This window comes from Bombyx mandarina, chromosome 06, assembly GCF_030267445.1.
Source record: "Bombyx mandarina strain Sakado chromosome 06, ASM3026744v2".
In the NCBI taxonomy this organism is placed as follows: Eukaryota; Metazoa; Arthropoda; class Insecta; order Lepidoptera; family Bombycidae; genus Bombyx; species Bombyx mandarina.
In genome coordinates, this window is record NC_143213.1 from 10,047,216 (window position 1) to 10,072,122 (window position 24,907).

General features: G+C 40.0%; 1 protein-coding gene and 1 long non-coding RNA gene across 2 annotated transcripts in view; one reads left to right on the plus strand and one right to left on the minus strand.

Annotated features, from left to right (window-relative positions):
• Positions 1-24,907, minus strand: part of LOC149502829 (uncharacterized) — a 510,125-nt gene that overhangs the window by 80,082 nt on the left and 405,136 nt on the right. The gene's annotated exons all lie outside the window — the stretch shown is intronic.
• On the plus strand, positions 21,159-24,644 carry LOC149502830 (uncharacterized). Its single transcript, XM_089728375.1, is given in 2 exon segments — positions 21,159-23,635; positions 23,637-24,644. Coding segments are annotated over 2 exon segments (2,889 nt in total). The 5' UTR covers positions 21,159-21,566; the 3' UTR covers positions 24,457-24,644.

Sequence of the window (24,907 nt, forward strand, 5' to 3'; positions counted from 1 at the left end):
GGCCTCTCCAATTGCTCACCACTGAGCACGATCCTCGGCTTCTCTCATCCAGTTCCTGCCAGCCACCCTGCACAGATCATCACTCCACCGAGCCTGAGGGCGTCCTGCATTTATATGTAGATACATATTATCATAAACCCGAATAACTTACCTTTTAATAATTTAGATATAATACGTTCGTACGTAATAAAGGCGGCAACGACATCAAAAGTATTTTATTACGTCGGTGTTCTATTTACTATTTGTTAAGTCGATAACTTTCTTTGTAACTTGATATCTCGTCATAACCGACGGAAAGAATCGAAGATGAAAAGGTCGGCGGTCGTCTCCGGGGAAACATTGAGACGATTCCAATTTGTAATAAACTTGATCGTAACAAATCTGAAATATTAGGAGGCATTGTAAATTGGATCACGTTTTGCGCTTTACAAGAAAACTCTTTTGGGAATACAATTTTATTATAATGTATAAAACGTAAATTTTAGAATTTTTAAAAATTACGTTACGCCCCTTTTTCTCGGACAAATTATGATTGAAACGTGAACAGTCCTAACAGTCGTTTAACCACTGTTTCGGATAAGCATCGTTTTCGGCTGCGAAATCGTGAAACCACACAATTTTTTTCGACGTCTTATTTGAGGGTTGAATCGTCGAAGTCTATCGACTTATTATACAAATGGGCGATATCTGGGTTACGGTAACAATATTTCACCATCAAAAATTACGACTCAATAGTATTGTGGTATCTTTTGGCTGCCGTCCTGTAATAAAATTGATAGCTCGTAGACCGTTCAAATATTTCAGATTCGCGTACACGACGTTGTGCTAGCCGAGATCTTTTGCAAGCGAACCAATTACGTGGAACATGGCTCGAGAGATACGAATGTGGTAATGTGGGATTATTTGAGCCGGGAAGACAGAAAATGTCTGTTTTGAATGGAGACGGGAAAATAAATATTGCGTTGATCAGGATTTCGCTGGGTTTTTCGATTTCGTTTCACAAATTTCCAATTAAGCATTTACATGTCTAAGTAAGTTCTTCTATGGAAAACTTACATCTCGGTATACGAATACCCTAAAATTAAGTCAAAGTTTCTCAACTAAAGATTTTTTTTTTGGAACGAAGTTCCTTACGGCAGGCTTGGAGGAGATAGGGATTTTGCTGCGCGACCGAACTGAAAAAAATGTGATAGTAAAACCGTAAGAAAAAGTCCGTGGAATAAGGCCTTGTTTTCCGCACAGCGATATTTCACCGCGCGATTTTTGCTGCGCGACCGAACTGCAAAAAAAGAGTGATGGTAAAAACCGTAAGAAAAAGTCCGTGGAATAAGGCCTTGTTTTCCGCAAAGCGATATTTCACCGCACGATTTTTGCTGCGCGACCGAACTGCAAAAAAAAGGTGATAGTAAAAACCGTAAGAAAAAGTCCGTGGAATAAGGCCTTGTTTTCCGCACAGCGATATGTCACCGCGCGATTTTTGTTGCGCGACCGAACTGAAAAAAAGGTGATAGTAAAAACCGTAAGAAAGAGTCCGTGGAATAAGGCCTTGTTTTCCGCACAGCGATATTTCCCCGTGCGATTTTTGCTGCGCGACCGAACTGAAAAAATGTGATAGTAAAAACCGTAAGGAAAAGTCCGTGGATTAAGGCCTTGTTTTCCGCACAGCGATATTTCACCGCGAGATTTTTTTCTCGTAATTCTTTTATTTTTTATGTGGAACTTCGTTCTTATCCGGTGTCCCACGACACCACACATCTTTTTATTGCTTAGATGGGTGGACGAGCTCGCAGCCCACCTGGTGTTAAATGGTTACTGGAGCCCATAGACATTTACAACGTAAATGCGCCATCCACCTTGAGATATAAGTTCTAAGGTCTCAGTACAGTTACAACGGCTACCCCATCCTTTAAACCGAAACGCATTACTGCTTCACGGCAGAAAATAGGCATGGTGATGGTACATTACATTTAAATGTATACAATTTGTTTATTATTATAAAAAACTCTTCAAAAAAATACTTCTCTCGTCTTCTCCATTTTTCTTTACGGCGCACAGACATGGACCCTTAAGAAAGCCGATAGCCAATGCATCGACGCGTTTGAATGTGGTGCTGAAGGAAAATGCTCGGAACTCATTAGGCAGAACACAGAACCAACGAATCCAAGCCGAAACTTAGCTCTCGAAATGCACATATTTAACATAGATTACCTACTATATTCTTTTTTATTCAAAGCGTCAAAAGGATTCAATGAAAGAGCTCGCCTAAATAAACGTAGTCATCAAGTTTCAGTTTCAAAAGAAAACTGAAAGGCGCACAGACGGGACAACAGGCCTCTCGAAGTAATCTATTGAAAGCTGTACTTATCAATTAATAGCTGTAACGTGAATCGATGAGTAAGCACAGCCTAATCTCTTTTCGCAGTCTCACTGCGCCGCTATTAGCCTAATGGACCGTCGACGCTCCAACCGAACGATTGCAATATAGTTCTGCCGTGTTTTAAAAGGAAAGAGAGAAACTAGATACTGCAGTATATATTCTGATCATCTCTTGATTTATGTTTCGTTTTGTTAAGCGCTCACAACGTGTTTTCAAGGCCTAAAGTAAGACCTACATATGTGTGTAACATGCATTTTTTTTTTTTTTTTTTTTTATTGCTTAGCTGTGTGGACGAGCTCACAGCCCACCTGATGTTAACGCATGTAACACGCTTGTGTAAATGTGAACGTTAATATTTTAAATTAATATTTATTATTATTATTTTCTGAGTTATGGTCGAATGTTATCACCATCAATGTAATACCACAGTGCAGGCTGCTAGTATAAGTGTGTACGGATTTTGCCTACACCAATTTTTTTTTATATTTTTTATAAAAATGTTGTAGCCTTTCTTTGAGTTGGTTCTTTTTCCTATATCCCGTCATTTTTTTTAATTTCCAATACATACCTAAAAACTTTATTCGGTGTAATTTTTCTGCCAAAACTTTTGTGTACATTGAAAATACCGCCTAGACATACTCAAGTGATGAGACTTACCAAATACAACCCCTAATTTCTTAGGTGTAGAGAACCAATCAGCTCTTTCAAAGATTCAACGACCATAATTCAACTTCAGTAGACCTCGTAGCGTTGTTTACACCACACAAACTTCGCACAATAGACTGCTACACTTTCGTACGCCGTCTCCCTGTTCATATTTCATCTCGTTCGGTGATTGATGGCCCGAGAATCGACACGTCATTGTTAACAACAATTTTATATCTAACTAGCGGCCGGCTCCGGCTCCGCCCGGGTCTTTAACAAAAATTCAATTCAGGAGTTGTTCAATTTAATAGATCCGCTGATTTTCGCAACCGATCGTCTCGCTGAAACTATCATCCGCACCATCTGGATGGTTGGCGTTCCACTACAATGCGTTTTAAAAACAGTTTTCTGCCACGCACAGGAAATCTCTGGAATTCGTTGCCATCAGCGGTCTTCCCCAACAACTGCGACATTGGGTTATTCAAGAAAAGAGCATATTCTTACCTGAAGGGTAGGCAACGCACTGGCGTAAACGCTGGTGACCGTGGGTGGCGGTGAATCACTTACCATCAGGTGACCCGTCTTGCTCGTTTGCCTCATAGTAGTTATAAAAAAAAAAAAAAAAATTCAACGATATTTCACGTTGTTTTATTTTTTAAAATAAAAGAACACTTATTGTGGCCTAACTATAATAGTTAGACATATGTTGTCGCGACACTTTTTGTAAATAATAATGTGTTCTACAAAGTCGTAGTACATTATTTTATTCTATCATCAATCGTTTTCGCAGGGCACGCGATGTAAAGAATATTTTAGGTAATTTTTTACACCTTGGGTTACATTATTGGAGTTTTAGTAGGGATCCCTAATTTTTTTTAAAAAATATTTTGGCCTTTGTCACTCGGGAATAGTGTAGCTTCCAAACAGTTAAAGAATTATACAAATCGGTTTATAGTTTCGGAGCCTATTTAATACAAACAAACAAACAAATCTTTCCTCTTTATAATATTAGTATAGACGATGCTATGTTTCGTGCTGTAATCTTAACTTTAGTCAGTAAAAATCGTGATCCTGCATAATCAAAGCACACCGGGCTCGCAGTCAACATATTTTTGCATTGTTTACTTTTTAATGAGCTCCGCTGACGACTGCCCAAAAATGTATATTTAGCTGGGAGAAAAAAAGACGTAGCATCATGTTTAAAATGTGTATTTAATTTCATTGAATTCCTTATACTAGTGGTACCGCAGTAGTCGAAATTCGACTATAATTAATTGAAATTATAAGTTTGAACATTATTATGGTTCATTGTCAAAGACACTATACTTCTATAGTCACAGATTTCGCCAAAACTACACTATAGACAAATACTATTAAAGATAAACAATATTAACCTATTCTCAATTTGACCACAGACTTTAAGCAAAACAAACGTTTGACAATAAACAAAGAGTTTATTATGTGTGTGCGTGTTAAATACATGGTAGTATGTGTAATGTTTTCTTTATTGATTTAATGTATTATTAATGCATCGTTTTAAAAAAAATATTAGCATTCTGCACTCCTTCTCTATATTCTCTATTAGTGTAGAAAATTTCATACTCTTTCGTCCGCGCAATTTTCGTAAAAAGGGGTGAAAAGTTTTTGCTTCACGTATTAATACCTATATATAGATTATGTTATAACCGTACCGGAATTGTTCGTTTTATTGTATTGTATTTGTTGAAATTCGAAAGTTGAACCCTACTTTATAGTTTATAGACTCGTGGTGTGATGACTATATCTCTAGTTTATACTTTAATATAATCTATGTAAGTCTGTGATTCCTTTACCTGGTCTATGATAGAGCTCTCGCAAATCAAAACTTCGTTTTGTAAAACCGCTATACTTTCATTTAATTCAAGAGTATTTATCAATTGTATTGTGTCAAGGGCTGGTCGACCCGAAACGCATGACTTGCTTCTACGCTCGCAACAGTTCCTAACGAAAATTTAATTTAATTGGTTTTTATTGATCATAGCTTTTTTTTTTGTTGCCTAGATGGGTGGACGAGCTCACAGCCCATCTGGTGTTAAGTGGTTACTGGAGCCCATAGACATGTACAACGTATATGCGCCACCCATCTTGAGATATAAGTTCTAAGGTCTCAAGCATAGTTACAACGGCTGCCCCACCCTTCAAACCGAAATGCATGCTGCTTCACGGCAGAATTAGGCAGGGCGGTGGTACCTACCCGCGCGGACTCACAAGAGGTCCTACCACTAGTAAAAACTACTTACCTACTAGGTTCTACCACTAGTAAAAGCTACTTTTTCATCGTAGAAGGTTTAAATAGAAAGTGGTTCAGCATCAGCGAAATTATCGAATGCGTCTTTTATATGTCCGTGTGCCGGATATCGTAAAATCGCATTTGCAACTCCATAAAATTCTCGAATTCGCATAAATTTTCGGAACGTTTGTTGAAATTGATAATTTTAATCCTCATGAATTTGCAAAATGCTTCCACCTAAATAAGTCGACCATATTTATATCTATCTAATATTATGAACAACCATTTTTTTTTGTTTTGTTTGAAATAGAAATCAATAAAATCGATTATTTAATGTAAAAACTTGTTTATTATGAGAATTACTTCCAAAAAAAAGCCACCAAATCGGTTCATAATCAATTTACCGCTGAAATTATCTGGCTGATTGGACCTAAGATCACAGCGTGGTCGCATAAGAAATAATTTAGTTAGAAATTTTTTAACACTTCGTAATGTTTCTTTCAAGAATAACACTGAAGACAGAACTAGTCTTAAGTGACATTCACACTTCGATATTGTTGATCGAAGCATTCACAGAAATATACTTCAAAGACAAAAGAAGTGTATTTTGAATGAAAACTCGAGAAAGCAACTCGAAGTAAGCTAGCTAGTGACAACAACAGAATGCCCATAGTATTTCTTTAGTTTTTAAGTTTATATCACCATTGTACGCATTTATTTCAGACATTTGCAAGATAAAAACTTATAGACAATGGACTCTCTGTGCTTTAAAATGATTTTATAGTCAGAGTAAGGAAGAGATATTTACCACCACAAGGAATAAACTATATTTATGCTGACATCCCACTGACAAACGACAGCGAACTGACTTTTAACTGCAACAAGATTACTTTATACTTCTTATTTTATTTTTAAGCGGTAGGCAGCGGCTTGGCTCTGCCCCTGACATTGCTGACGTCCATGAGCGACGGTAACCACTTACCATCAGGTGGGCCGTATAGTTGTCTACCTGCTCGGGCAATAAAAAATTAAAAATAATAATTTAACTATAAATATATATCACCTCAATTCGATTTTACAATCATTTTCAACATGTGAGACCTTTCATCGCTCTAGCAATGACCTAGTTCCCTAAACCTTTTGAGTCCCTATGGATTTTGTGGTATAAAAAAAGTCGTCCAGCCACTCATAACGATTCAATATCTACAGGCAAATATGCTTAATTGCGTTGTGTAGTTAGCACTTCATAAAGCGGTTTATAGCCTCCTTGGTTCAAGATCGATCGTATTCGAATGCGTGCCCTACAACGCGACGTAAAGTCTCGCATCGCCGAAGTCCGAGATGCCAGGTGGTCTGATTTCTTAGAAGGACTCGCGCCCTCCCAAAGGTCTTACTACCGCTTAGCTCGTACTCTCAAATCGGATACGGTAGTAACTATGCCCCCCCTCGTAGGCCCCTCAGGCCGACTTGCGGCGTTCGATGATGACGAAAAAGCAGAGCTGCTGGCCGATACATTGCAAACCCAGTGCACGCCCAGCACTCAATCCGTGGACCCTGTTCATGTAGAATTGGTAGACAGTGAGGTAGAACGCAGAGCCTCCTTGCCACCTTCGGATGCGTTACCACCCGTCACCCCGATGGAAGTTAAAAACTTGATCAAAGACCTACGTCCTCGCAAGGCTCCCGGTTCCGACGGTATATCCAACCGCGTTATTAAACTTCTACCCGTCCAACTCATCGTGATGTTGGCATCTATTTTTAATGCCGCTATGGCGAACTGTATCTTTCCCGCGGTGTGGAAAGAAGCGGACGTTATCGGCATACATAAACCCGGTAAACCAAAAAATCATCCGACGAGCTACCGCCCGATTAGCCTCCTCATGTCTCTAGGCAAACTGTATGAGCGTCTGCTCTACAAACGCCTCAGAGACTTCGTGTCATCCAAGGGCATTCTCATCGATGAACAATTCGGATTCCGTACAAATCACTCATGCGTTCAACAGGTGCACCGCCTCACGGAGCACATTCTTGTGGGGCTTAATCGACCAAAACCGTTATACACGGGAGCTCTCTTCTTCGACGTCGCAAAAGCGTTCGACAAAGTCTGGCACAACGGTTTGATTTTCAAACTATTCAACATGGGCGTGCCGGATAGTCTCGTGCTCATCATACGGGACTTCTTGTCGAACCGCTCTTTTCGATATCGAGTCGAGGGAACCCGCTCCTCCCCGCGACCTCTCACAGTTGGAGTCCCGCAAGGCTCTGTCCTCTCACCCCTCCTATTTAGCTTATTCGTCAACGATATTCCCCGGTCGCCGCCGACCCAGTTAGCTTTATTCGCCGACGACACGACTGTTTACTATTCCAGTAGAAACAAGTCCCTAATCGCGATGAAGCTTCAGAGCGCAGCCCTAGCCCTAAGACAGTGGTTCCGAAAATGGCGCATAGACATCAACCCAGCGAAAAGTACTGCGGTTATATTTCAGAGGGGAAGCTCCACACGGATTTCCTCCCGGATTAGTAGGAGGAATCTCACTCCCCCTCACTCTTTAGACAACCCATACCCTGGGCCAGGAAGGTCAAGTACCTGGGCGTTACCCTGGATGCATCGATGACATTCCGCCCGCATATAAAATCAGTCCGTGACCGTGCCGCGTTTATTCTCGGTAGACTCTACTCCATGATCTGTAAGCGGAGTAAAATGTCCCTTCGGAACAAGGTGACACTTTACAAAACTTGTGTACGATAGCTCAGTTTTATGATATTTTAAAGATTTAAAGAATTACGGACTTACCGCCAACTGCTCAAAGATTTCACGACTCCTTTTTCCCAATGTTGCACAAACTGCGGCAACACGTAGCGCTAGTGTCGCGCTCAGTTTTGATTGCGCGAGTACCGGGCAAGTTGGCGGGAGATTTCAAAATGTAAACCCCAAAATCGAACATTCCCCCCACCGAAATCCGCCCGGATTTCCCATTACGATACCAATAACAATGTTTTGTTGATTCAGTTTCACAGTGGACTGTATTTATATTAAAATTATTTTAAGTATTTAAATCTAAGTATTTAAACAATAAACTTGACTTATAACTAAAAGAGAGATCACACAAAGGCCTAACTTTATGTAATCTTATTATGAGCTAATGTTTATGTTATAATGCTAACTCTATGTTCGTCGCTATTAGGGGCGGACAAAGCTTAACGACAGGACGCGTCGTTTCGTTATTTTTTATACGAATTTTAACCACTCGCACGACACCATCCACGCCTGGCTTAAATACAGTGACTCGGGCTAGATCCCACTGTAAAGGTGGTGGTGGTGCGTGTGATTTAATGAGAACTAAAATTCGACAGCTGTTGAACCACTTTTGTCGCTGCTGAAATGTGTGGAGGTAATCTTGGCCCCACCATTTCCAAAAAAGTTGTGAAAAGAGTTGTAAAATTTTCCACCGCTCGCGAGGCAAAAAACGATGCTCACTGATATCGAATACCGGTACAGCGAACAATTCCCGCCCGATCACAACATGTGTCGGCGTCAGCACTTGGAACTCCTCTGGATCATCAAACAGTGGACATAGCGGTCTACAATTGAGAACTGCTTTAACCCAAGCAAAAGGCGTTCGGAGCTCTTTGAATGGAAATGATTTGTCTCCTACAATCCGTTTCAAATATAATTTAGCAAATTTTATTGCAGACTCATAGAAACCACCGAAACGATCACCACTAGGAGGGTTATGGCTCCAACGAATATTACGCGCTACAAGTTCTCTTGATAAGCTTTCTAAGTAAGACTCGAAAAAACGCGTAACATCTGCTGAATGTTTCGTAGCCGACACAAAATTGGCATTATCTGAAATAATCATGAGACATTGACTTGTTGTAATTCCTTGCAAAGTGCGAGGACCAACATATAAATAAAATTTATGACAATAATCTATTAAAATGTTTGTAAAAATTGAATTTTTGAGTAAATGTAAAGAATGTTTCCTATCAGGTGAAAGACTAGAATTAGACAATTTACCCCCCACCCTGAGAAAACAGTTTGAATTCATGAAAGTAATTAGTTTCCGCAAACTCTGAGAACATCTCTGACCTTTTTGTAAGGCCATAATGTCGTCCACAAATAAATGACTTTGTACGATTTTAATAATAATATCGTGAGCCTTTCTGCTGTCATCCACAAACAGCGATCTACGTTCTAATTGAAAGACTCTATAGTTGTGGATGAACAAGTAAGACCGCGCGATTATACTCACAAGCTTACTAAAACTAGAGTATCTGTTAGTGAGGTCCAACAGTGAATATGCTTCTATGACTTCTGTTGAGACAAGTACAGTACTTAAAGTTTTTCGTTCTAGGCTTAGAGTTATAGGTTTAACTGGACCCTCTGACTGGAAGTAATTAAGCCAATGGAGGCCGTTAAACCATTCATGTATTGTTTTGCATGATGCGTTAAATACGTCTCCCAATTTGTTTGTTGTACTAGAAAGCCACAATATACAAAGATGCGGGATGATAAATATCGAATCCACGTTTTGTACCGCACCTACGTGGCTCTTGTGTCCACCAAGATTTTGGTACTCACGAATAAATTTTAAATTCGGATCGCGTTCCAACTTCTTTTCTATATCAATGTATTTACGTTTTTCTGCTCCAGATGAAACGCCAAGTTTTATAAAAGGTTGTAAAGAGTAGTTTACGAAATACCTATTTCTCTTATCACGGTTACAATCGCGATCAAACAATGTCCCTGCTAATATATTATCTAGATGTAGTGATTCGTTGATAAGAATGCTTTCCTTCTCAGAGACAGACTGCGTTTCTTGCTCCAAGTTCACAGAAAGAGCCACAAATGATTTTGTATTATCGTTTTTGATATGATGATTTTCCGTGTCTACAGTTCTATGACCCGAAATCGATACTTGACCTGCGATGACGTAGCCGAAAATGGAATGCAATGCCACTGGCATGTTCTTATCTTGTGGCATGATCTTTTCTCCATCATAAATTTGAGGAAATAGATCACCGGCCAATATCATGTCGATGGGACCCGATGTACCAAAAGTTGGATCAGCAAGTGAAAGATTTTGAAATTTACGGATCACATCATCTGAGATAGACATAGTTGGTAGATTTCCGGCTATTTTCGTAACTATGACTGCATCAGTAGTTAATATGGGGCTGTTGCACTGACGCGGTTTTACAGTACAGGTAGTTAGCCCCAGATCTGCAATAGGCTTGGCACCTAGACCAATGGAATTGAAATCACACTTTCTCCGCCCTAGTCCTAACCTTAATGCACAGTCTTGAGTTATGTAGCCCGTCATGGCACCACTATCAATTATAGCACGTACGGGTTGATAAATGCCCCAACAATCTGCGACGTGTATAATTGCGGTTCCGAGCAAGACTGTCGAAGTTGTAGAAACGGTAAGAGCCACCGAGCTGGCATTATTTCCTGAATTGGCACCAACGCCAGCATCGATGTGAAGTGTGTGATGGTGCATATTTTTGCAAACTGTACAACGTACCCTAGATGGACAACTCTTTAATATATGATCATCACGCAAACAATTTTCACATAGCTTCAACTGTTTTATTTTTTGGAGCCGTTGTTCAGGAGTGAGATCACTATATTCGAAGCACCGATATATTGAATGAGGCTTCCCGCAATAATAACATTTTTTTATTTTATTTAAAGTTTCATTTGAGTTTTGTTCGTTCTGAAGACTTTTAGTAACCGCAGTTGCGGCTGAAGCCAAAGATGCTCTAGGCGCACCTACCCTGGTATTTGAATTATTAAGCTTTTTATCAAAACGACTGGTATTCTGGTAACCCTTTGCGTATATAGGTTTTGCATTGTCTGTGCTTTGGTTAGAGACCGATTTACTTTCCGACATTTCCAGGACACGGACCTGGTTCTCCACGAAAGCGATAAGACCATCAAATGTCGGAAGATCACCCGGTACATTTTTGTTTTCAAATGCGCGCCTAGTAGTTGAATCCAGATTACGCAAAGATACATAAAACAAAACAAAACTTGATAAATCTGGTATGTCTAATGATTTTAATGCTTTGACGCTATCTTGACACGCTTGTAAAAAGGCATTTAGGCCGTCTACTGACTCATATTGTAATGGTTTGAAACTAAAGACTTTATCTAAATATGAAGTCGCTAGCGCCCTCTTGTTTTCAAAACGTGTAACTAGAGAATTCCATATAATGGAATAATTTGTTGCTGTTATCGGCATTGATTTTACGATAGTGAGTGCTGGGCCACTCACAGCCGACAATAAGTAATAAAATTTTTCAATATCAACTATATCAGTATTAGAATGTACTAAACTAGTAAAAGTGTCTCTAAATGTGGGCCAATTTTCTAACTTTCCGTCAAAGTGGAAAATTTCTAATTTCGGTAATCGAGGTTTTACAGTTTTACCGGAACCGAAATCACATCTAGTATTATCACTACCTGATAAATTTAGACTATCCGCGATATTACAAACAGAGTAATACATCTCATCAAATGCTTTGATTTGGTCGTATGACGGTACATACGACGCATTATAACGTTTTTGGACACAAATCATTTCACTCATAGCACTTTCATATGCAGTTCTCAAAGCGACAATATCTCTAAAACGGGCGCGAAATTGTGGCTGCATATCAGTATTACTTATAACTACTCGTGACATCTCGTACAACGATTGTAAACGCATAAATGCCATCTCCTTGGTTGTCTGATGTGGTTGCAACAACTGATCGACATCGTCATCGGAAATTATTACTTTTTTTCCAGATGTTGCTTTCGCCATCTTACAATTTTATTTAGGTAGGTACTTATGAATTTACAAATTAATTTGTTTAAAACACAATTTAAGAATTAGTAGAATATTATAAAATACGAATAATCAAACAACAAATATTAAAAGAAAGTTCTACCAAGTAAAATTGTAACACAAAACAATATTAATAATTAATTAATTAATATTCGAAGAAAAAACTACAGTTACATCTATTTAATACGACAAAATTAAAGATTCTAAGATTTAACAAACAATAAGAATTATCAATAAAAATATTTTATGGTTATTTTATTGAAATTTAATTTCGTGCAAGTAATGGCGGCAAGGCGTCAGATATGTTTAAGTAGTATAAAGTTCGCAACAAATTTGAAATAAAGTTTAATATTGTAACGAAAATAATACTAAATACCTGAACGCCGATGTATATTATGAATCACTGTATAAATTTCTTTATTGTAAAACACAAAACACAGAAGTTATGTTTTTCACAAAAACACACAACTACCTACTTACGAATAAAAGTTTTTGTAGGAATTGTTTTTACAATAATTATGTCTTTGTTATACTGAATCACTGGTATTTGATTTCGTAACAGGTAAAATCCGGTCGAATGATCATAAATGTACGATAGCTCAGTTTTATGATATTTTAAAGATTTAAAGAATTACGGACTTACCGCCAACTGCTCAAAGATTTCACGACTCCTTTTTCCCAATGTTGCACAAACTGCGGCAACACGTAGCGCTAGTGTCGCGCTCAGTTTTGATTGCGCGAGTACCGGGCAAGTTGGCGGGAGATTTCAAAATGTAAACCCCAAAATCGAACAACTTGCATAAGGCCTGTCATGACTTACGCGAGTGTGGTGTTCGCTCACGCGGCCCGCACACACATAGACACCCTCCAATCTCTATAATCCCGCTTTTGCAGGTTAGCCGTCGGAGCTCCGTGGTTCGTGAGGAACGTTGACCTACACGACGACCTGGGCCTCGAATCTATCCAGAAATACATGAAGTCAGCGTCGGAACGGTACTTGGATAAGGCTATGCGTCATGATAATCGCCTTATCGTTGCCGCCGCTGACTACTCCCCGAATCCTGATCACGCAGGAGCTAGTCACCATCGACGCCCTAGACACGTCCTTACGGATCCATCAGATCCAATAACCTTTGCACTAGACGCCTTCAGCTCTAACACTAGGAGCAGGCTTAGGGACCCCGGTAACCGTACTCGTCGAACTCGACAAAGAGTTCGCCGTGCAACCTAACCCATGAATCAGCTCGCTGAGTTTCTCGCCGGATCTTCTCAGCGGGTCGCGATTCCGATCCGGTAGTAGATTCATTCGCGAAGCAGCTCTTGAGCTGTTAGGTCTCCTTCGGAGGCGCTCGGGTAGCTGTTAGCAAATCCCACCCCTCCTGGCTGAGCCTTTGCTCGCCCACCTGTCCTGGTGAAACTGAAAAGGTCTCCGGGCCACCAGTAATCCTTCAATCATAAAAAAATAAAAAAAATAAAAAAAAAGGTTCAAGATCGCTCATCGTACAAGACTCACTTCCACATTATGAAAAATAAATAATAGTTTAAAAAAACTAGCAAAATACGCTTTTATAGAAAATCCAAATAAAAAAAAAGAAAATAAATTTTAATTAAAAATAGTGTAAGAAAAAATGATTTTATTGTAATAAAAGCGTGGGTTGCTTTTCAGGATATTATCAAAACAATAACCCTTCTACTCATATCTGTTCATAAAATATTTATAACTAATGATACCATGCGCCCAAATTTATTAAAATTTATTTTCTATTTTTTTAGTTGGATTTTCTATAAAAGAATATAATATTAGTTTTTTAAACTATTATTTATTTTTCACTTTTTAGTTGAATTTCAATTTTTTCAATATTTTTTTCTCTTTTTTTTTAATATTGAATTGTCATCGGTCCCTAATAAGTATACCAAATTTCGAGTTAATCCGACGTTTTCAAGGGGGTCAAAATCATGTTCAAATATTGCCGTTACATACATATGTCTGAAGTTAATAAAAGCGTATTAAAAACAATAATGAGGCTCTTTACTTTAGAACAAATTACGCTCACTTTTGATTCACCATTATCAATTTGATAGTGAACTTTTTTTATTTCCGTAAAAGGACATGAATATCATATCATTTTCTTCAGTTTGATTTTACGTTCATACATACATTCTCATATGTTTATCGAACGTGGAGTGAAAAACCAACAAATCAAGCCCGACCTCAAAAATTAGAATCCCGGATGCATGTCACTATATAATCGTGTGCAAGGCAAGCCATCGTGCTGCACGTAGACAAAAACATTTATAACTATTATTTATATTATTATTGCCGTAATGCAGTAATGTGTTTCGGTTTGAAGGGTGGGGCAGCCGTTGTAACTATACCTGAGACCTTAGAACTTATATCTCAAGGTGGGTGTCGCATTTACGTTGTGGATGTCTATGGTCTCCAGTAACCACTTAACACCAGGTGGGCTGTGAGCTCGTCCACCCATCTAAGCAATAAAAAAATAATATTAAGAAGATTCCAAAAAAAAAACAATTCATTTTACATGGAATAATTTCAAGAGCCCCGTTATTGCTACACCGGGTTATATAAAAATATTCCCGTAGATCGGTGCACATTTTGTCTCGCTCGTGTCTCCGGTATAATCGGATCTGAGGATAAACGCCGTAAGTCGAGACAATACTGTAATGTCTTCATTTTCAACGTGCTTTTCCTCTACGACGTTGCGAGACAATAATTGTATTACACTATTTTATAAACAATCAATACTAACGCGTTCGATATATTGTCGCATTCGAGGTATAACAAAATTTTCTCAACGAGACTTTTTTTTACCTACTCTAGTAACCTCGAGGGGTTATACTAGATCGGAAACGCGACCCACTGAGAAGATCCGGCGAGAAACTCAGTGGCCTGTGGCTGTGGGCTAATTTACTCGCCGAGACCTTCGTAGCAAGCAGTAGGCTCGACGAGAACGATGACCGGTGCTTGAGATACCTAAAAGTACCGTTAGTGGATCGGGAGAAACCGAAATGACGTATTTAAGGTGACGGCGACGGTTTACCATTCGGTTCGCTGGATCGGGAATGACAACGTGACGCAAACGTATTAAGCATACGCAGTGTCTAGGTGCTTATGATTGAGTTCATCGTAGCTAACTTGAGAGGTGTGTTGTGTGCCATGATTATTTTTAAAACTGTAAATTTCTCAGAACATTACTTTTGCGTTTGGATTTCAGCATTGAGCCCACAATTATGGGCACGAAAATGACACCATAGTCGCCACTTCGACATACTGATTGTTATTACTCATTTATGTATGAACAAAACCGATAATTAACACAATATTAAAATTCAAAAACAAACAAAAAGGGGAAACTGAAGAAAGAACTACACTAATTAGTTTTAAGTATTACGATTTCATGTCATCATTTAGTATAAATTCCTCTAAAATATATTGAATCCATGAGTATGCGTTGTAAGGCTCAAGGTATTATTACCGGGGTAGTTTACTGTTATGAGGATGCACTCACAGCTCGAAGCCTAAACCAACCTCCCACACATGGCCGGTTTATGAACGGGATTAGACGATATTATAAGGATTTTTGTTCGTTGTTTCTGCTTATTTTAGATAACGAAAGTGGAATTACATGTTAATAATAAATATACCCTGGTCGCATTATAATTTCTTTTTACAATAAAATCGTATATTATGTTTGATGTAGAATGATAATTTTTAATAAAAAAAATTAATTTTAATTCGTCAATAATTCCGATTTTATATGTTTTACGTATGTAATTTTATTCCTTTTCAAACGTTTAGATTAAACTAATTAGATATACTAGCTATTACTCGATATTAATGTCTTACTAGGTATTCTTATTACTTAATATGTAACTACTTAATATGTAAATACGTACTCAAGAAATGTTCACGATTGACTTCCACGGTGATGGAATAACATCGTGTAATAAAAATGAAACCCGCAAAATTATAATTTGCGTAATTACTGGTGGTAGGACCTCTTGTGAGTCCGCGCGGGTGGGCACCACCGCCCTGCCTATTTCTGCCGTGAAGCAGTAATGCGTTTCGGTTTGAAGGGTGGAGCAGCCGCTGTAACTATACTTGAGACCTTAGAATTTATATCTCAAGGTGGATGGCACGTTGTGGATGTCTATGGGCTCCAGTAACCACTTAACACCAGGTGGGCTGTGAGCTCTCCACCCATCTAAGCAATAAAAAAAAAACTACATATAAAGGTATTCCTTGAGAGGCAATAGAAAAACCACGAATTGAATACATAAGTATATACAAACTATATACGTAAAGCAGACGAAGAAAACGTGACCCAGTAAAAGCTACAAGCTTTTCCGTCGTCAGTTCCAGTCCTTGACATCAGCAAATATTTGCATCAACGAAACGTATTCGAATGAATATTCACAAATTCTATCAAATATATGCAAAGGGCGGCAACAATGGAATGTATTTTTTCTAAGACCCATTTATCAAAGTAGGTGAACACGAAACGTCAGGAGAGCACGCATTTATCACGGTCAAATACGAAAGAAATACATATATGTAGTTCATAAATTATATCTATGAATGTGGATTAAGTAAATAGGTTATGTGTGGCCTAAATGGGTTGAGATTTTTTTTTCATATTTAGACTATTTGGAAATGGAAGCACTTACTGTGAAATACATACAGTCCAGTATTGATAAATTTAACTAAAAAAGAATTAGAATTTTTTCTTTAAAACTTACTTATATAAATGAAACAACAAAAGAAATAATAGCCTTATAAAATGATGTGATTAGTTGGGATTAAGATGAAATAGTGAATTCGGTTTTAACCAAAAAGATATTTCTTTTTTGTTCGTTTCGACCCGCACAGTTTAATATTTTGAAACAAAGGCCAATGTAATTCGGGTTGTTTGAAGAGAAAAATGAAATTGAAAGAAATAAACTTGATGAGATGAAACGAAATAACTATTCAGTAGACTGATGAAAGTTCAATGAGACTCCCTTGAAATTTTTACAAGAAACCGAGAGACTACTCTAGCTATATTCTGTTGCATTTTCCCACACTTTAACCACCATTTTTACGCGTTGGCGCCTGATGAAACACTAACTTAACAAAATAAAAAGAATTCCACCACACCGATTCTCGTATTTCATATAACCTAACCTACTTTAACCAAGGGCACTTTTATCAATAGCTATCGGACCATCCAATTCACAAAACAGGTTAACAAAATGCAGTTCCGTACGTATTAGTATTACAAAGTTTTATAATTATCAGTATCATCAGTATCATTCATTTAATAATTTGATTCATTCCATAGATTTGGCAGGCGGTAGGCAGCGGCTTGGCTCTGTCCTTGGCATTGCTGAAGTCTATGGACGACGGTAATCACTCACCATCAGGTAGGCCATACGCACATATGCCATATGCTACATACCACGGCAATAAAAAAAAAGACAGAAAATTTAATCAAACTATAAACAGGAGATAAAAAAAGTCCGTCGCACAAGAAAAACACAGATTCATACGGATTCAACGGAAAACGAGAGCAGTCCTTAATTCGGAAATATTGCGGAAACATTTTCACATCCCGCTCTCTACAAAGCCAGGCCTTTTTATCTTTCCAGCTCTGTATCTTTTTGTTGGCTCGCCATACACTCTGAAAGTTACCAATGCATATAAAATGATTCATGTTTTCAACGTTCTACAGAATTCAGCTACGCCTTGATGCACGCTTTAATTAAAAAACGTTACTTTTGTGCATCCCAGTATGTTATTACTTTTACTTTACAACATTTTATTACTGGTGGTAGGACCTCTTGTGAGTCCGCACGGGTAGGTACCACCACCCTACCTATTTCTGCCGTGAAACAGTAATGCGTTTCGTTTTAAAGGTGGGGCAGCCGTTGTAAATATACTGAGACCTTAGAACTTATATCTCAAGGTGGGTGGCGCATTTACGTTGTAAATGTCTATGGGTTCCAGTAACCACTTAACACCAGGTGGACCGTGAGCTCGTTCACTAATCTAAGCAACCAAAAAAAATGATTTATTATATTGGTGTTAGGTCGTACTATAAATTCATATGGGTAGGTTGGTACATAAACGATATTGGTTTATAGTATTTCTGCCGCAGAAGAGTAATGCATTCTGGTTTGATAGCTAGAACAGAAGTTATATTACAATATTGAATAACCTCAGGGCTCAAGATGGATGGCGGCATTTAAATATTGTGATGTATACGCGCCCCGGTGACCAGTTCCACTATATCTGTAATTAAATGGATATGTAATTAATTAAGTCAGATTTAAAATGTTCGCCTTCTAGTGCAGTACACAATGCGACAAATAAATTCTTAAAGCGGATTCATGTATCGGATATCTGATTTCCCACAAAAAACAGTCGAAAAATTCGAAGAAGCTTATACCTAAAAATAGATCACAACGAAACGGAAAGCCCTTGAAATAACGGGGTTGCCAAACTTAAGTTGAAATCAGAACCTTTCAGATAATTGGATATCGTTTCATTGGATTCCTTTGGTCGTATTTACCATAAATATTTAAACTTATGATATCGTTTTCTGAACTGAATTTAATTCGAATTCAAAATATTGCAAGCTTGAATTTGAAACGTTTTTAACTAATGTTGTTTAGTTGGACATTAGCCGTGAAGTTTATAAAGTTCTATCAAAAAATAACCTCAATATCTCACGTCAAGGAACACGAAATACCATTTCGTGGCGCAATGAGTTCCCTTTCCTTCCATCTTCGCTAAAAATCAGTACAGAAGGACGTAAAAATAAACGACACCAATTTTCCTCGTATGCGCTCCCAATAAAAACATTAGCGATCGTTGATGCGTGAAATAACCTCTTTACATGCGTGCCTACCGCTACCCTGTACGACTGCGTAATACGAAAATAAATCTCAACGCCAAAAACATAAGGTCGAATCTTTAAAACAAAAACCTGATAGTGGTTTTCGTGTACAGATTTGTTTTTATAGCCCTAGGGTTAATGAACTTACGATCCGGGTGTGAAGTGATTACCGGAGCCGATAAACATCAGAAAGTGAATACTGCCACCCGTCTTGAGACTTTAGTTCGAATTCTCATTACGGTACAACGGATATCGCACCCTTCGAATCAGAACGCATTACTGCTTTGATTTTAATTACACGGTGCTATTCTTGGATAATAGAAGTCATTCGTGATCACTTTGAAGTCGTCGTGGCCTAAAGGATAAGACGTCCAGTGCATTCGTGTTAAGCGATGCACCGGTGTTCGAATCTCGCAGGCGGGTACCAATTTTACTAATGAATTATGTACTTAAGAAATGTTCACGATTGACTTCCACGGTGAAGGAATAATATCGTGTAATAAAAATCAAACCCGCAAAAATTATAATTTGCTTAATCACTGGTGGTAGGACCTCTTGAGAGTCCGCGCGGGAAGGTACCACCGCCCTGCTTGTTTCTGCCGTGAAGCAGTAATGCGTTTCGGTTTGAAGGGGTGGCAGCCGTTGTAACTATACTTAAAACCTTAGAACTTATATCTCAAGGTGGGTGGCGCATTTACGTTGTAGATGTCTATGGGCTCCGGTGACCACTTAACATGTGGACTGTGAGCTCGTTCACCCACCTAAGCAATACTACAAATTACTACAATACTTATAATTAAATGCACAATCTATACTAATATTATAAACAGGAAAGATTTGTTTGTTTGTTTGTTTCGAATAGGCTCCGAAACTACTGGACCGATTTGAAAAATTCTTTTTCCATTAGAAGCCGACATTGTCCCTGATGAACATAGGCAACTTTTTTTTTTTTTTTTTTTATTTTTTTTTTTTTTGTTTCATGTTTGTTTTAATGTTTCCGAAGCGAAGCGAGGGCGGGTCGCTAGTACTTATATATACCCAACCAGCATTTGTTCGGCTCGCTATGTCACGGTCTACGTTGCTATCGTTCTGAAGTATAGAGCCAAGGTACTTGAAGTCGGAGCAGATTGACAGGGATATACGATCTAAGGCGATTGGCGTGAAGTTTGAAGAACCATGAAAATCACAGAACATATGCTCGGTTTTTGTTCGACTGATCTTCAAACCCACGTTTTCCAACCCTTCTTTCCATTTTGTCAGTCTCCTCTGTACCTCAGGCCCATCCTCTCCAACGAGAACAATTGTCGTCGACGAACTGCATACACCAAGGTGCCTCCTCTTGTATGTCTGATGTTAGGGCATCCGTTATTAGGATGAACAGTTAATGGCCTAGAGCTAAACTATGGTGTAAGCCTACCGCCACACTAAACTCGTCGGTATCGCCAGCTGCGGAGCGTATATATAAGTACTGGTTCTACCGTACATAGCTCGAACAAGCCGGTGGTATTTCCCCAACACTGCTTTCACATTCATGCTTCACCACAGAAGCTGAGACAGTACAACCCGTTTCACAGAAAATATCAATCTTTTTTTATTCCTTTATTTGCTTAAAATATTCAATAGGTTGATCTAGTTTTTGCTTTATTGTACGTCAAAAGAAATAAACATGCCAACACAAAAATACATTAGGTGGCATTAAAGGCAATCTCTTTCATGTAACGATAAAATAAACATCAAGAATCAAAGTTAAAGTATGGGTAAAACTGCAGTAAAGGTAATATGTAATAATTGGTTTAAATGATGTCATAATATTCGTTTACTTACTAATAGTCAATCACATTGGTATTCATCAATATTTCAGCTCAAATACTAATACCAATATTTTAGAGGACAATTTGCAATTATTCTATAATTTAATCTAAATTTTAGAGTAAGCATTTATGATAATAAAGTGCAAATTATAGAAGCAAAAACGCACGAAGTAAAAGAAAGAACAGAAAAGACAAACACAAAAGAAGAAGCAGAAAAAGTCTCCCCAATGGCACATTGCAATTAATATATGGAGATAAAACCCAACAAGGGTTGATGTCAGACTGGGCGATCGGTCGAAAAATTAATGCCAAATCTATTCTTATAGCAACCCTAACGCCTGCCGCGTCGGCAGCCGCGTCTGATCGCGCGCCGCGACCAATCAGGGACTCTCGTTGTCGGTTCCCGGCGCGATTCAAAGAGTAGCGACCGAGTGGCTTTCCTTTTGGCAAGCCGCGCGTGCGCCTTTACTGGCGCCGACAGTTCACCCGCAACCACCGAAGCATACACCCGAGAATACGTCCGCACCTCGCTCGCTACCATTCCTTTTCGAACTTGTTTGTGGGACCCTCTGGAGTATTCATACCCAGTGCTCCAGCTGGACAACACAAAACTGGCGCCTCAACGTGGTAAGGAGGACAACACAAAACTGGCGCCTCAACGTGGTAAGGAAAATCTAGCGGTGAGTCGACGAATCGTATCGGTTTTGCAAATAAAATTGTGAACTCATGATCATGGTGAACACTCGAAGTGATAACCGTGCTAGCCGAAATCGCAGGGATGATGATGCAACGGACCCGTCGTCTGTCCGCGTCCCGCGATCGGTCTCCCCGAGCGCGTCCGCCGCCCAAGAAAATGGCGCCGGTGACGCCTCGCGCATAATCTACGAGTCCTTTCGAGAAGCATCTACGAGCGCGTCTCCCGCCTGCGAAATCGGAGCTGCTGACGCCTCGCGCTCCAATCACCACAACCGATCCGGCGACAGCCACGTGGCCCCCGCCGAAGCCACCTTCTCCAGCGAGCACGTGTCAACAATAGTAAAGGCACTACAGCGGAGCCAAACAGAGGTTTTGAAATCATTATTTGAAACGATACGGCACAACACATCAACACCAGTGCCCGCATCACATGCACACGCGAACTTCGCCCGATGTACCGCGCGCTTTAGTGGGACTGCAGGTGAGTCGCTTGATGCCTTCCTGGATGCGGCTGAGGCGTATCGCGACTGCTCCGACATCTCGGATGAGAACGCCGTCCGGGGATTGTCCATGATGTTGTGCGGCGACGCTGCCGTCTGGTGGCTGGGTGTGAAGTCCTCCATATCTTCGTGGTGCGATGCCGTATCAGCCCTACGAGACGCTTTCGGTGATCGCAGACCTCCACACCGTATATACGCTCAACTATTCAAACGAGGTCAACAAAACGATGAAAGAACGGACCGTTTCATCGCTGCGACGCGTGCTCTTCTCGCGAAGCTACCTGCCGGCGACCTAAGCGAGAAAGTCCAGCTGGACATGATCTACGGACTCCTCAGCCGCCGCATACGGGAGAGACTTCGCCGCGACGAAGTAAGTTCATTCGACGTGCTCCTGCAAAGAGCGCGCCAAATTGAAGACGCGACGGACGAACTTCGCTACGAGCACGATGCCTCAAGACCGACGGGAGAATTAGCAAGAAAACCATACGAGTCGACGACCGGCACCGGACGCACCCGCCTTCCGCCAGCAGTAGCAGCGCGCACGGCCGCGTGCGCTCCGAGCGGCGCCGCCCCCGGCCACGAGCCCGCGACGCAGCCGCCGCTTGTTACCGGAACGCCGCGTGTATTTGACTCCGTCGAAAAGAAGCGACGCCCGAAATGTTCGTATTGCCATTTCTTCGGTCACGAGAAGAACCAGTGTCGTAAGTTAGATTCAAAACAAGGTGATCAATCTCATACTAACTTATTTAAAAATAAAACTCATTCAAAATCTAGTGAAAGTGAAGTTAAAAGTGATCAGTCATTTTATTGTGTCGATTCAAAAGTGTGTTTTAAATTTGAAAACGACAAATCAGTAAAAGACCGTATTCATAGTTCTAATTTAGTGCATAAAACATTTATACCTATTTTGCCAAATAGTGATGCATGCACTGATACCTACACACAATATAAACAGCGGCGAATTCCACAAAATTATAATTTTGCTGCCCGTAATTCAAATCGTTCGCGGTTTAAGGTTATTGATAACAGTGATAATTCCGATCGACCTCATATTGATCGCCCAGGTTCTTCTCGAGAAAAGAACCACAATATCACTGCATGCAACACGAAATGCATAACATGTAATCGATCGAGTGACGATAGCCAAAATAATGATAGTCCGAGCGAAAACATTACTCATGTTAGGGTTAACAAAAATGTTAACTCTTTGGTTGCCGAACGTAAAAATGATAATTTTTTTTTCAACAAAAATAATAATTTGGATATGTTTTCTAGCGTCGACGGACATCTTTGCCGCAATGCCAATACAAACGGGCAATGTCAAACATTAACCTGCGCGGTCGCAGAGGATTCAAATTTTGTTCATCAAAGATGTCCGGGCGACAGTAAGATTTGTATACCATTATTTGAAAATTATTGTGATAAAAACGGGATAAACCCGAATTTTCCGAAATATGGGAATAAGCGTGATGTAATGGGATTTGATTGTTTTTATGGTTGCGGCGGAGATGACGATCTTGCGGGACTCCCTATTGGTCGTGACGTACGGCCGATTTTTAACATAAATATACTGGGTTTTGACGGCACCGCTTTAATAGACAGCTGCAAAACACTGCATCGCGGGTCATACGCTATACGCTCTCCTCCAGCAGAACAACCATCCTCTCCGCGTTTCCTCTCAACGAGTCAGACTTGCCGACGGTGTGGTGCGCATTATGGACGTTTTTACCACCACACTCGATGTACGCCTAGAGACGACAATTATTTCCACTCCATTCCTCATATTTCCTGAATCCACCAATAACGAAACGTTATTAGGAATAGATTTTATTACCGCAGCTGGAGTAGTAATCGACTTCAAAGAGGAAGTTTGGTTCTTCAGTGATGATGCAATGGTAAAGTATAATCTGTGCTTCGAACCTAAGTCGCGCAAAGTTTCCTGCGCCGCTACAGACATCCTTAGGGATGACGAAGGTACTCACCTTACGCCAGCTGAGCGACAAGCGCTCGCTGACCTACTGGACAGGCACGCACACATCTTCAGAGCAGGGGGAGGTCCAACACCGTTTGCTGAGCATCGCATCGAAACGGGTGAGCATGCACCAATTTCAGTACCTCCTTACTGTTTGAATCCTTCGAAGAAACCGCCTGATATTATATTAGGGAAATACCATACCCAAGACCTTACCTGTTACCACGGTAATAAAGACTCCTTACCCAAACCTGTGATTCCTAAGAGGAAACGTGGACGCCCAGCTAAGGCTGTTGATGTCCTAGTCCAGGAGCGAGGGCGTTCTCCAGGACTAGAGGGGGAGTATATAGCAACCCTAACGCCTGCCGCGTCGGCAGCCGCGTCTGATCGCGCGCCGCGACCAATCAGGGACTCTCGTTGTCGGTTCCCGGCGCGATTCAAAGAGTAGCGACCGAGTGGCTTTCCTTTTGGCAAGCCGCGCGTGCGCCTTTACTGGCGCCGACAGTTCACCCGCAACCACCGAAGCATACACCCGAGAATACGTCCGCACCTCGCTCGCTACCATTCCTTTTCGAACTTGTTTGTGGGACCCTCTGGAGTATTCATACCCAGTGCTCCAGCTGGACAACACAAAATTCTTTTTTTGCCTACCTATCTGCCAGTAGGGCTATTCTGACTTCGCCTTGATTGGTGAAAAGGACTTAAATTTCTATGCAGCATGATAACAGGATATACAGCCCCCCCCACACCCCACATAATATGGGGGGATAAGAACAAGAAAAATATTTTATCAGAAAACTAAATCTAAGCGAATTCATAACATAAACCTTCAGGTGAAGCAAACAGATCTTCAATTTAAACTTTGGTTGTTCGTAGAAATTTCTATGTAATTTATAACA